This window comes from Chrysemys picta, chromosome 9 (genome assembly GCF_011386835.1).
Source record: "Chrysemys picta bellii isolate R12L10 chromosome 9, ASM1138683v2, whole genome shotgun sequence".
In the NCBI taxonomy this organism is placed as follows: domain Eukaryota; kingdom Metazoa; phylum Chordata; order Testudines; family Emydidae; genus Chrysemys; species Chrysemys picta.
The window spans coordinates 1,027,800-1,042,196 of NC_088799.1; the positions used below are offsets into that span (position 1 = coordinate 1,027,800).

Here is a 14,397-nt window from a genome sequence, read left to right on the forward strand (position 1 = left end):
GATCCAGATTGCTCTCAATCAGTGACATGTCCTCTTCGTTATTTATCACTCCCCCGGTTGTTGTGTCTTCTGCAAATGTTATCAGTCATCATTTTAGATTTTCTTCCAGGTCACTGATAAAATGTTAAATAGCGTAGGACTAAAAACCAATCTCAGAGTGAAAGACCCATTCAATGACAATTCCTCATTTACAGTTATATTTTGAGACCTATCAATTAGCCAGTTTTTAAACCATTTAATCTGTACAGTGTTGATTTTATATATTTTTCTAGCTTTTTAATCAAAGAATTGTGTGGTGCCAGTCCAGTGCCTTACAGAAGTCTAAGTATATTATGTATGTATATTAAGTATATCATTTTTAGGTGACAAATCAAATGCATCCGAAGAAGTGGGCTGTAGTCCACGAAAGCTTATGCTCTAATAAATTTGTTAGTCTCTAAGGTGCCACAAGTACTCCTGTTCTTCTTTTTAAATCTGAGGAACTGTCCCAGATGAGGTGTCATTAGAGGAGGTTTTGAAGCAAATTGATAAATAATCAGTAATAGGTCACCAGGACCAGATGGTATTCACCCAAGAGTTCTGAAGGACTCAAATGTGAAATTGCAGGACTACTAATGGTAGTCTGTAACCTATCATTTAAATCAGCTTCTGTACCAAATGACTGGAGGATAGCCAATGTGACTCCAATTTTTAAAAAGGGCTGCAGAGGTGATCCCGGCAATTACAGGCTGGTAAGCCTGACTTCAGTATCGGGCAAACTGGTTGAAACTATAGTGAAGAACAAAATTGTCAGACACATACATGAACATAATTTATTGGGGGAAGAGGCAACATGGTTTTTGTAAATGGAAATCATGCCTCACCAATCTACTAGAATTCTTTGAGGGGGTCAACAGGCATGTGGACAAGGGGGTCCAGTGGCTATAATGTACTTAGATTTTCAGAAAGCCTTTGACAAGGTCCCTCACCAAAGGCTCTTAAGCAAAGTAAGCTGTCATGGGATAAGAGGGAAGGTTCTCTCATGGATCGGTAACTGGTTAAAAGATAGGAAACAAAGGGTAGGAATAAATGGTCAGTTTTCAGAATGGAGAGAGGTAAATAGTACTGTGCCCAGTCTTGTTTAACATATTCATAAAAAGGGGTAAACAGTGAGGTGGCAAAATTGCAGATGATACAAAACTACTTAAGATAGTTTAGTCCCAGGAAGACTGCGAAGCGCTACAAAAGGATCTCACAAAACTGGGTGACTGGGCAACAAAATGGCAGATGAAATTCAATGTTGATAAATGCAAAGTAATGCACATTGGAAAACATAATCTCAACTATACATATAAAATGATGGGGTCTACATTAGCTGTTACCACTCAAGAAAGAGATCTTGGAGTCATTGTGGATAGTTCTCTGAAATCATCCATTCAATGTGCAGTGGCAGTCAAAAAAGCAAACAATATGTTGAGAATCACTAAGAAAGGGATAGAAAATATATTGCCTCTATACAAATCCATGGTACATCCACATCTTGAATACTGTGTGCAGATGTGGTCGCTCCAGCTCAAAAAAGATATATTGGAATTGGAGCTGAAGTCACGGAGATCTTTGGAAGTCACAGATTCTGTGACTTCTGCTACCTCCATGTCAAAATCGTAGCCTTAATGATGAGCAATTCCGATTCCTCTTGGCGGTTACCCAGGCTCCTTGCACTGGTGTGTAGGCAATTTAAGAATTTCTTCTCTTCATGGCCTTTGGTTCCTTCATTAATTTTGTCTTCAACATCTCAATTTTGTGTTGACTGAAGGCTCATGTTTTCCTCTTTTTATCCTCCCCTGATGCTGTTAGTTTATCCCCCTCCTGCCTCCTGTGGCTAGCCAGTCCCTGAGGAGATTGGTCCCCCAGCTACCGAGGTGGAGTAAATCACGATAGTCCCATTGACGTCCCCGTTGATTTACAGCTGCTTGAGTTTGTCACCTTGTGTTGCTGATTTTTCTTCTCTGTCCCTTCTAGAGATAGAACGGATAATCCAGCTGGACTTGGACCTGAAGTACAAGACCAACATCCGAGAGCTGTTCGAGGAGTTTGACCGTTTCCTGCAAGGAGCCGTCATTGGGATAGCCAGAGAGATGCAGCCTGTGTACAGGTATGCCAGTGGGCCTGGCTCTCAGCAGAGGTGGGGAGACAGCAGCTGACATCCCTGTGCTGTGCTCACATGGAGACTCACTCTGCAGAGCAAAGTACAGCGCTCCCGTGAGTCCTGCTTACTGGGGTTGTGTGTTGGGGATAGTCAGAGGCTGGTGTCTGTGTGAAGAGAAACATGCAGGACGCTGTTCTTTGCCTAAGACCTTAGCTCCATGTGTCACTTTGGACAGAGAGGCCAAAACTTGCAAAGCTGAGTTCCTGAAGTCCGTACATAGGCTCCCTGGACGTGGCCTGGCTCCCGGCCATGCTCCCAGAGGAGTCGCTGTGACTTCTGGGTGCTAAGGCCGCTTCTCTTCAGGTGCCCACGGCTGGATTTAGGAGCCTAACTCTGGGCCTCTACGTCCAAAACCTTGGCCACAAAGATTCAGTTCTGTCAGAACAGCAACGTTTCCCCAGGCCGAGGTGGGTGCAGGTGTGACAGCTGCATGTCTGATCCTTGAGCCGAACCAAGTTCTAATCACAGGTTCTGCGCAGCGTGACCATCCTCCTGGCCTCTCTGCTCACCACTGGGGGCTGGGGGCGTGGCATCGTCGTGTAAATGGGTCGCACCCTCCACCGCCTGCACTGAATTCAGACCACGTCCGGTGCTAACAAGTGACCCCACCCACCCCAGACACTGAGCACCTCCATCTTAGGAGCCACTCTTGGCTCCTTGCCCTTGAATGTTTTGTGCCTGCAGTGAAGTGAAAGAACCAGAGGGAGGAAAATGAGGCTTTGAATTGCCTGAAGGGTCCTGCTGGAGTGCTGAGTGTACGGGCTGGGTATATATCGACTTGCGTGTTGTGTAGATGTGGATTTCCCACATGCGCTGGAGGCTACTGCTCTTGCTGGTGCTGATATCAGTTGCAGTCAACGATTTTTGTACTGAAAAATGTCCTTTGCTCTAGACGTTCACACGGCTTCAGACCACAGTATGATCTTTTTACATATGTGTAACAGCTTCCGAGAGCGCTGGGATTTCTTTAAGGAAACGTGACTGCTCCCAGTGAGAGTCGCTGGCCTGGGACTTGGCCTGGTTGCTAAAACACCGTAATCCTCTTGAAATGTTTTTCTGTGCGATTAGGGACCATCTCCAAGCTGTGCCTTGGCTTCACGTTGAGTCCTCTTGCAACATGAGCTCAGTGGGATCATGGATCTGGATTCACACGCTAATGAGCTCGTCACAAAGTAATTGTCTGACGTGGGTGTCTCTTGGCACCGTTTAGTAGCTTGTGCTCAGAAGGAAACCCAGAGTGAGGTCCCGTTTCCTTTTCAGAGACAGAAATGTGGGTCAGGTTTCAGGCCATCAGTGAGGTGTAGGAAATGGATGTTTTCGCTTCCTTGATTGAGTGAGGCTGGTGGATAACGAGGGGCCAGGGTTTCCAGGGCTGTCGCCCTTCACCACTGCAAATCCCAGCGGCTGGAAAGTGAAGGTAACAGAGTTCTGGCATCCCGCGTCCCAGCCAGAGCTGAGTGTGCACCCACTAGGGCCAGAGCTTCATGGAGCTCCCCGTGGCACCTCAGTAAGTAGCCACGTGTTCAGAAGAGCCCACATGTTCAGCGGTTGGGAGCTGAGCCATTCTGACAGCTTGGTCTCACGTGATCAGGGTGACGTGGCCCCGGAGCCTCAAGCGAGCTCCAAGCTGCACAGCGTCAGCGGTGATGCAACACTATCCAGTGCAACGGGAACCTGTTCCATTGTTTTAAAGGAGTTGAAGGTATGTCAGGATCTTTTCCTGTCCCTGCAGCCACGCCCATCCGCCACTCCCCCTCCTGCCATAAGAACATATGTTTGGCCGTACTGGGTCAGACCAAAGGTCCATCCAGCCCAGTATCCTCTCTACCGACAGTGGCCAATCAGGGGCAGCTCTATGGTTTTTGCCGCCCCAAGCACGACAGTCAGGCGGCTTTCGGCGGCATGCCTGCGGGAGGTCTGCCGGTGCCGCGCCTTCAGCATCCCTGCTGCTGAATTGCTGCTGAAACCGTGGGACCGGCAGACTTCCCGCAGGCGTGTCACCAAAGGCAGCCTGACTGCCGCCCTCACGGCGACCGGCAGGCTGCTCCCCGTGGCACACGCTTGCTGCGCTGGTGCCTGGAGCCGCCCCTGTGGCCAATGCCAGGTGTCCCAGAGGGAGTGAACCTAACAGGTAATGATCAAGTGATATCTCTCCTGCTGTCCATCTCCACCCTCTGGCAAACAGAGGCTAGGGACACCATTCCTTACCCATCCTGGCTAATAGCCATTAATGGACTTTAAAACCAAACCCCGCCCATGCTGCTGTGCGAAAGAACCACGCGGACCGGGAGCCTGGCAGGCTGGCTCCTCGGGGACACAACGGCACCGCAGCACACAAGGGGCTGTTCTGGGCACAGAGTAACCGAACTGCCAGCCCAAGGAATGTGTCTCTGCCTCGTTCACCTCTAGTGACCGTACACGAGGCCTGTAACGCTGGCAGGGAAGAAACGCTTCAAACAGTGGCTTTGAGTTTGACGAATCCCCACAACTTCACCGCAGCTTTGGGGACAGACGAGTCTAAACCACAAACAACAGAGACGGTGGTGTGAGGGCAATGCCAGGCTCCTTCGTGTGCAGAGAGAAAGTTGTTATTGAAGAGAAGTGCAGGGGAGTGATCTGAGCGCAGAGCAGGGAGCTGGTGCGAGGCTGGCAGACCAGGTGCCAGCTCATGCCAAGGTCCCCGGGTCCCAACTGAGCACTGAACCAGGCTGGCTCATCTGGGGGCTATGGGTTTAGTGTTAGACTGTATTGAATGCTTGTGAGTTGCTGCCTGCATTAGTCTCACATATTACCATGTAATGTGGGATGCAGATATTCTATTCAAGCATTGGTACAGTAAGCTCCTGTGACTGCGTAATCACCAGACAGGGGAGAGACAATTAACTAGTGTAAAGTGCTGGTCTCCAACAGAAGGCGTTACATCCTGGCCAACGCGGAAAGCCCATTGACACTAGACGGGCTAGTATGGGACGTTAAAGAGGACAAAAGACTTTGTTGCTCTGCTCTTCCCCGACCCCAATGAAGATGAGTCTTGCAAGTGGCTTCCTCCCATCAGCTGAGTTCACAGCTCAGGGAACATGGGGAGATGGGAATAAAAACCCCTAAGAAGGAGGACTGGACTCTGGGGGGCAAGGTTTCTAGGCACAAGCAAGAGAACCCCAGTGCTTAGCTTTGGTTAGCCCTAAAGGACATATAGAGCCTGCCTTTTATAGAAGCTTCTAGTACCTTTTGAAGCTTAAGATTGTAGCTCATTTATGTATGTATATTTCCTGCTTTAACCTTGTTCTTAACGCTCTTGTTTCCTTTTCCTATTGAATACATCTTCAGTTGGTTTATTATAGGATTGGCTACAAGCATTGTCCTTGGGGTGAGATCTAAGGTGCAATTGACCTCGGGAAAGTGACTGTTCCTTTGGGACCAGGAGTAACCTGAATATTGCTGTGATCCTGGGTGTAAGGGCCCAGCTATCACACCTGGGTGGCGAGACAGATCGGAGTACCCAAGGAGACTGTCTGTGTCTCCATGTGAAGACTGTTATAGTGGCTGGGGAGTTTACACTTGCTAATTGGTTGGTGAAATCTAAGTGTAGAACTCGCAACCAGTCTGGGGTTTGTGCCCTGGTTCCTAACAGTCTGCCGGGAGCTTGGTAGCCATGCTCTGGAGCCACTGCAGGACAGCTTGACACCAGGAGCCCCCAAATTCTCATCCCAGCACGGATCTAGGGGAGACTTGGGCAGGTCGCTGGGGCAAAGCTCCTTGGGGGCCCGTAGACAGAATTCCAATTCTCTACTTAGGCACCTGTCTGGAGGTGGCCTGATTTACAAAAGTGCTGAACACCTGCAGCTCCCAGTGACTTCAATGAGACCCGAGCAAGGGCTTTGCTGAATTACGGCCTAAGAAAGGACGTCAGGCTTTGGTCTGTTGTATCTGACTCCTCGGTGTGCCGCGGGCGAGGGGGCACTGCTACCCTATGGATAATGGTCCTGAATGCAGCAGGAGAGCGCACGTCTACCGTCAAATTCAGCCATAACTTCCTGCCTGGAACAATAATAATTCCTAGCTCTGATACAGCATTTTTCATTAGTGAATAGCAAAGTGGGTCAGTATCATTACTCCCTTTGTGCCTATGACGCATGTGGCCGGCTTTCTGCAAAATGCACTCAGGCTAAATGAGTAAAACAGGTGGCTGTGGTGTAATTTCCAGATCCCATTTGAGGACGTCCTCTCTAAACTAACATTCACATTGAAGCAGGGCTGCTCCGAATTTGTCGTTTTTAAGGATCTGGAATGTTCTGATTAGTACTTAAGGAAATTGATTTAATTTGGCCTTGTCTGTTCAAAAGATGAATCTCAAATTTCGTTGTAATCCAGGCTGAGCCGGATCCTCCCCATGAGATGCCTTGATGAGTTGTTTGTACCAGATTGGCTTGCGCTAGGGTTCTCAGGCAGAGCCGCTCAGCTCCCCAGACTAGAATTGCTGGTTGTAATGAGTGTGCGCTCAGGGAACGATCAGAAATTAACAGCTCTTCATGTCTCTTCTTTTCCCATTTGAAATGTTAGTAACGGGCATTAATAATTAAATCTTCTTCTGAGGAGAGCCCAGCCGGACTATGTGCGCTGCTGGCTGGCCGGAGCCGTGATAAACTCAGCGCTGGGTGCACAAACATGGCGTGGATTCTGCTCCCATGCCCAGTCTGCATAACAGACAGGCAACGAACGGCAGGCTTGTGCCCAAAGGAAACGTGCTGATGTTTAAGATTTGTTATTTAAATCAAATTGATTTAAATCATGATTTAAATCACGAGTCAGGAAGACTCGATTTAATCATGGTTTTCTACATAAAAGTGCATTCTTGCTGGTTGTTATAACCTTAACGTATTCTTCACAACTCAGATAGATATAGGTTTCATTTTTAGAAGGTACACACTATACATTTTTAAACAGTGATTTATTTTGAAAACTTTTCAGATTAGTTTTACAGCTATATCAGAAAATGAATGATTGTTTGGTTATTTCATTTACCAAAGGTAATTGAAGCAGATATTTATGAAGTAATTGGGAAGTGAACTATCTCCAATTCAACAGGTTAATCATTAATATTTGGAGGATTTTCTTGCCATGCTGTATTAGGAGGAGAACATCACCAGACAGACATTTACATTGTTTTATTTAACTAAAACAACAACATTAAGTATTCTGGATTTTTTTTTCTTCCAACAGCAAACATAATATTTTAACAAAACAAGCATATGTCCCTCGCTTCTCACATTTATCTCCAGACTTCTTTTCCTTGTCCAGATCTATTCCACCCCCAACAATCTTTTATTCGTTGAGCTTTTTGAAACTTTGCACTTTTAGAGAGGTAAGGATTGACTGTGTACACAAATTTGCAGAGGGACAATAGGGTTGAGGTGTGTTATTTCTCACTTCTATATATTATTTATCTATTTTAAAACATTTTAGCTGTTAACAAGCATGTTACTGCTGGAGACATAAATCCACAGTTTGAGAACTGCAAAACTAAGCATCTCTGATGGTATCTGCTACTGAGCACTGAGTCCCATTGGGTAGATAGAAAGATTAACCTAAATAATCTATACAGAAGCCTCTGGAACCCCACAAGATTGGGTCCCTAATCCATGAACTATTGGAACTCATTTACAAAACTTTTCTTAAACATTACATGAATATATTGTCTCATAGTATATAATTAGAATTTATAATCCCTATTCCATGCTGCGATATATTTGAACTATAATGTATCTTAAGTAAACTATCTTTAGATAGTTTTTATCCTAAAAAAGCATTTTATCAAAAAAATCCGATTTTAAATAAAAAAAAATCATTGATTTTTATCCACCCTGTTTATAAGTGTAAATGGATTTTTCTTAATATTGGAAATTAAAGACCCAGATTCTCTCCTGCTCCGAGTCTCTGTGCAGCAGGCGGGAGGCTGGGGGCTACCTGGTTCTCAGGACATAGCCCTGTCACCCCCAGCCCCGGGGCTGCTGTCACCTGTGCCACGTGGCAACCATCCCTACAGGACCAGACGCCATTGGGGGCTAGGTGGAGTGCAGCAGTCTCTGGCCACACCCCCTCCTTCACCCTAAGCCAGGGGTGGCATGGGAGCTGGGTGCACTAGCATTGCTGGATAGGCCTAACAGTGCCTGGCACCGGGGGGTATTTTTACTGTGCAGAGGCCTATGCGACGCCAGTGTCCCACTTGCACCCTTACTGATGTGAGACGAGAGCCGTGGGAGAGTGAGCTGCATGCAACCTGCCTGACAAATCGCCCCTGGCTGTCCCCTGAGCTCCTGCTGTAGATCTGTGTTCCCAGGGAGAACGCACAGGCCAGGAATAACCAGTCTTGACTGTCAGGACCCGGCTGAGTTTGCTGGGCTGGCAGTGAGAAAATATCTTATCTGTAATTAGAGCAAATTTGCCCTGATTGAGAGAGACTGTATATGGAGCCACAGTATCATTTGTTCTCTGACTTTGGCTCCCACCCTGCAGTCGAATCCATGCGCCCCTCCAGAGAGTCATGACTGTGGGACCGGGGCCCATCTTTGCACACAGCCCTCTGAAAAAGGTTTGATGGTCCTGGTGGATAATCAGGTGAACACGAGCTCCCAGTGTGATGCTGGGGCCAAAAGAGCTAATGTGATCAACAACGACAACATGGGCTAGGACCCACAAACGGGAATCTCGAGTAGGAGTAGAGAGGTTATTTTACCTTTATATTTGGCACTGGTGTGATTGCTGCTGGAATACTGTGTCCAGTTCTGGGGTTCACTGTTCAAGAAGGATGTTGATAAATTGGAGAGGGGTCAAAGAGAAAAGAATTAGAGATAGTGCCTTATAGTGAGAGACTCGAAGAGCTAAGTCTGTTTAGCTTAACAAAGAGAAGATTAAGGGGTGACTTGATGCCAGTCTATAAGTATCTACATGGGGACAAAGATTTAATACTGGGCTCTTCAGTCCAGCAGAGACAGGTCTACCAGGATCCACTACTGGAATTTGAAGCCAGGTGAATTCAGACTGGAAATAAGGTGTAATTTTTAACAGGGACAGTAACTAACCACTGGAACAACTTACCAAGGGTCGTGGTGGATTCTCCATCACTGACATTTTTTAAATCAAGACTGGATATTTTTTCTAACAGATCTTCTCTAAGTTGGGGCAGTTCTCTGGCCGGTGTTATCCAGGAGATCGGTCTAGCTGAGCACAAAGTTCCCTCTGGCCTTAGGACCTATGAATCTACACACACAGCCCCTGTCATAGTAGATGTGGGGTGTTTAATCAGAATCATTTTTTCAACGCTGAAGTGAAATGTTGCTGTTCCCCTGCATGCCTCCCATGGTCTAGGACACATGCTCCTGCTCACTCCATCCATTTGCATTTTTGTTTTCTGTTTTTTAGGCTTTGTAACCAATAAAATGCTTTCAGCGCAGAAGCCAGGATACGGAGCACTGAGCTGCTGGGCAGTATCAGTACAAATGCTTGCGGGAAATGTAATAGTAAGAGAGAAGCAGATAGGAAACGGCCCAGAGCCTGCACTCATATCCTGCAGAGTTAGGGGAAAAACCTCCAAACAGCAAAACAGGATGGTGTTGGAGAGTTGCCAGTCACTGACTCATGCTGAAACAATGCCTGGGTCATGTTTGTGTTGGACAAATGCATTTCCAGAGCATGACAGTCTCTCAGCCTCTCTGACAGCGAGTTGCTGAGGTTTCTGTTGCGTTGGCTGGGGATGGCGCCTGTCCTGAGCAGTGCTGGCTCATGTTGTTGTGCTGTGGCGTGTTACTCACAGGTGATGCTCTGTGTGTTTAGCTCTGCCCTGGGATCCCAGCATTGTGGCCCAGCTGTGCCCTGGCAGGTTTGCTTTGGTGATGGAGTGGACAACGCAATATTGACTTACTCAGGGGGGTGCAGATGCCGGTCTCTGTGGCATGGATGCACCGTGGGTGAGAGAGGGTGTGGGGAGCCTGCACAGGTCCCTCCTCTGGCACGCTATTAAATACCATTGAAATGTAAAGCTGGGTGTGTCCCGTCCCCGTTCCTGAGCTGGGCTCACCCTTTTCTGCCAGCTGCTGCGTATCGGCCCATGTTCTTTCCATGGCTCAGACATGCTGTACTTCCTGCTCCGCTTGCATCAGACACACGGTACAGGGGATTGCCAAGATCTCTGCAAGACCGGCCACAGGAAGGGGCTGATCCAGCCAGGGGCTGAGCACGCCCAGCTGCCCTTGGCTCCAGTGGGAGTTGAGAGCACTCAGCACCTGCGCAGGACTGTGCCTTAAGCTGGAACGTGCCGGTAGGTTCGTAATGGCAGCACTGGTTCTGATGCTGCCAGGCCTTAGTGCCCCAACAGGACGTGTGTGTGTGTGAGGTTTGCAGGTGGGGCCCCTTAAGGACAGTCAGGCACCTAGTCGCATGTTCTCTACGACTGGGCTGGTGCAGCTGCGTTAGCACAGGGGATTGTGGGGGTGGCTTCAAATCAGCCCCAGGTTTATATTGGCAGACGGGGTTCTGCCCAAGGAAGCACTTATGCAAAGTCATAATCTTAGTTACAAAGCTTCTTGCACCTGCGTAGCGTTCCAGCTAATCAGGTGTGCTGCTTGGTAACGCGCGCCGGCCGGCAGAGGGCTGGTGACGATGCTCTTCGTCTTGCCAGCTCCTGAGTTCACGCAGAGTGATTATCATTTATTATTAGCATTGCCGTGGTGCCCGGGAGCTCCGGCCATGGACCGGGCCCTGTGGTGCCAGCGCTGTACAAACACAGGATAGAAAGATCCCTGCCCCCAGAAGCTACAATCCAAGTCTGACACAAGAGACAGCCCGCCGGGAGCACTAGGAAGCAATGGGACATTGGTCAGCCGGAGAGGCAGCGTCTCCGGATGCCAGCGGTCTGACCATTCCAAACCCTCCCCCCTCTGGCCACATGGCTGCATCAACAGCCCTCTTGGATGTGCAGGCAAAGTCTGCAGGCGCAGAGCCAGGAGTGACAGGATGAGGGTCTGACAGGAGATGCTGCTTGGCTCACACTAGACCCTGACCCCCTGCACCAAGCTGGGCTTCCTGAATAGGGTGTTAAACTGAGCTGGGGGGCAGATCCCCCCTCCAGGCCATGCTGCAGGGTCTCCGGGCTACAGCGCAGTCCTGCCCCCTCCACACAGGGTTGTGGACGTGGAGCTGTTGGGATGGAGAGCTGGGTGGAGTCCTCCATCCGGCAGTCTCTGCACAGCCTGTCCCCGGGCAGCGGGATCACATTGCTGTGTGTGGGGCCCTTCCCGTCAGTGCACAGGGCAGAGCCTCGTCGTCACGGGGGAGCTGAAAGATGCTCAGGGTGGGAAATGTCCAGTCCTGACTGCTGTGACCCCACCCCCGAGGAAGAGCCCAGGGCTGCTGGTCTCACCCATTGTGCCAGACCATTGCTGTCCCGGGTTGTGCTTTGCACTTCCCTTCGGAGTGCTTCCTTTGGCAAGTACCAGCCCTGCTTCTCCGTGGGGAACACCCACCTGCCACGAGAGGAGGCAGCCCTCGGGGTTGGAACCGTCCCTGGGGGAAGGAACAGCCAAAGCCCAGAGCGTGACTTCCTGTGTCAGCACATGTGCTGATTGCCATGTGGAGCCGGTGCTGGGACGTGCTACTTTGCAGCCAGCAGTGGACAGAGCGCAGCTGGCTCTGGGACTGTGCCGTGTGTGAACGCCAGGGGGCAGCGGGTCCGTGGGCGGCGATGCTGGATGCTTTGTGCACAGCTGTGGGAAGTGCTGTCCCCATGTTGGCAATGGGGAGGCTGTGGCAGAGATCGGGGCGAAAGTGTCTGCACTCCTGGCCGTGCAGACAGCACCTGTTGAGTGCCAGAGGCGGCAGGACAGGTGGGAGCGCTGCCGGAGGACCGTGGGCAGGCTGTTGGTATGCAGCGGGCATGGCACTGTTTATATGCAGATGGGGAGCAGTTTATATCTGTCGTCAGGATGTGATGCTTTTGATTGAAATGAGCCGGTGGTGGCGGCTCTGTGCCCGGTACCAGTGCTGGGTGTGCGTGGGGGGAGTCCCATGGGACTGCCGGGGTGCAGCGCATGGCTAGGGCATGCAGCGCTTCTCAGCTCGCCGTCTGCACTGGGAGCGAAGCAGATGTGCTCTGCAGGGCTCAGAGCTTTGTGTGTTCTGCCTGGGGGGTCCGTGCGTGTCTCTGCTTTGGGCGGGCGTGTGCTGTGAGTATTGGCACCCTGGCTAGTGTGTCTGGGTGGAGGAATAAGAGGATGTTATTTTGTTTGAACCAGTTGGGAGTGTTTGCAAGCCAGGCCTGGCTCATCCCATGCTCAGAGCTGGTGGGGCCTGCCCAGTTAGTAGTAAATATCCAACAATGACAACATCACGTCTGTGACCAAGGGAAGAAGGTATTTGGGGGTGTCGGGGTTACTTACGGCTGGCAAACGCTCCAGACTCTCCAGAGGAAGAACAGCGTGAGAGAGCTCGGCTCAGCACCTTGTGCACTTCTCAGGCTGCTGGAGGTGTCTCCCTCGTGGCACCAGGGAACCTGAAAGAACCTTCTTAGCCCTGGGGTCTGACATTCTGCAATGCAGTTCTGTTTGGTTCTGAATTAATGCAAATGGGAAAAGGGTCCGGGTGTGTCAGTTACGCAGTCGCATGCAGCTAGGTATGAAATAACTGCGGGGGCCTAGACAGTGGGCTGTGCTCCATGTGGCACTGAGCAATGCTGTCATACCGTCCCCAGAGTCGTGCTCAATGCTCAGGATCAGCCCCTGGGATCCTGCAGACTGCACTGCCGAGCAGAGCTGTGGCACAGTACTTCTAGCCTGGCGCTGGGCCAAAGCCATGCCTGGTGAGTCGCCATGGACTTCAGGAGAGTCGCCCCAGGGATGCATTTGGCCCATGGTCAGGACCCACTGATAGCAGTAGCAGTATCATAAAGCAGTAATAGGCAGTGTTCCTGCCCCTCCGCCCTTGCCTCTCCTGGCCTCAGCTCTCGGGGCTCTGGCTGGCAGCTCAGACGAGGTGACGTCGCTTTCAGGGAGCAGGAGAGAGATTTTCATCCTCTCTGGGGTGTTCTCCTCTAAGGTGCCCGACATGTGCACAGCATCAGCACAAAGTGCGTGCTGGCCTGCGTCACAGCCCGTGTGCACCTGCCGTCGCAGACGCTGCTAACGACAGCGAGGCACCTGTCTCAGGAATGGCATCATGCCAGCCCTCGCAGCTTGGCAGTGGGCAGTGGTGGGCCATGGAAGGAGGATTCTTGACAGGATGGATCAATGTACAGCGCTTGCGGCGTAGTGCTGCAGCAGGGAGGGCGTGGAGGACAGGGCTCCGGGGCCCTGGGACTGAAGAGCAGCAGCCCAGGAAAAGGATGCAGCCCTGGGGAAGCCTTAGCTGAAGTGGGGGGGGCTGTGGGTGCTGCTGCACGGGGCTGTCAGGGTGTGCGCAGTAGGTGGGTCTCACATTCCTTACAACAAGCCTAAGGGAAGAGAGGAGACTGCCTTAACCACCTCAATGATCAGAGTGCAGGGGACAGAGACCCACGCTACGGCTTCCTGCAGCCTAAACCATTGGTTGCTGCTGCGTTCCCTTGGCTCGCCGCCTGGAGCTGTCAGCCAGGGACTCTGGAGAGCTTTGGCGGCTGGTGACTGGCTCCGAGCTGAAATGCCAAACGACCCTAATCTCCAATTATCAATTGACAGAGTTTGTATTTGAACAAGCTTGGAACGTAAACAGGGAAACGGATCCCAGCTGGTGGGGTGGGATGGGGTGGGCTGGTGCTAGTGCTCCCCCCAGGAGGAGGCATGTTGAAAAGTTTCCTTGCTTTGCCAAGAGTGGATAGTGGAGAGGCAAGCTGGCTGGAGCCCCAGCCCAAGGGACGGGCAGTTGGTGTTTGTCTCCAACCTCTCCTGGCCTCTGGTTCTTTTCTTTTAAAGTCTGGAGTGCAGGGAGCAGAGAAGGGTTGTGGCTCAGGTGCAGGGAAACCCTTCCTTCCAGCTCCTGCCAGCAGCAGAGGTCTGAAGACCCAGCTGTCGTTTCAGCCCAGATGCCTTGCGTGCTTTGTGAGGAATAAAGCAGAAGTCCAGGACCTCCATTGTGCCTGTTACTCTAACCACACACCCCAGGCTACGTTATTGAACCCGTAAATAGTCCTTGTGCATCAGATCTGAGTCTTGTCTCAGCCCGTAGACATGGGGCACTGGGGCCCT

The 14,397-nt window shown here is 50.5% G+C and overlaps 1 protein-coding gene across 4 annotated transcripts in view; it reads left to right on the forward strand.

Moving 5' to 3' along the window:
- The window catches only part of XXYLT1 (xyloside xylosyltransferase 1), a 96,738-nt gene that overhangs the window by 64,228 nt on the left and 18,113 nt on the right, over nucleotides 1–14,397 (forward strand). For all 4 annotated transcript variants that reach the window (XM_024111360.3, XM_065557465.1, XM_065557466.1 and 1 more), the window contains exon 3: nucleotides 2,002–2,134. In XM_024111360.3, coding sequence (XP_023967128.3) covers nucleotides 2,002–2,134 — 133 coding nt within the window. The remainder of the gene's footprint in view (nucleotides 1–2,001; nucleotides 2,135–14,397) is intronic.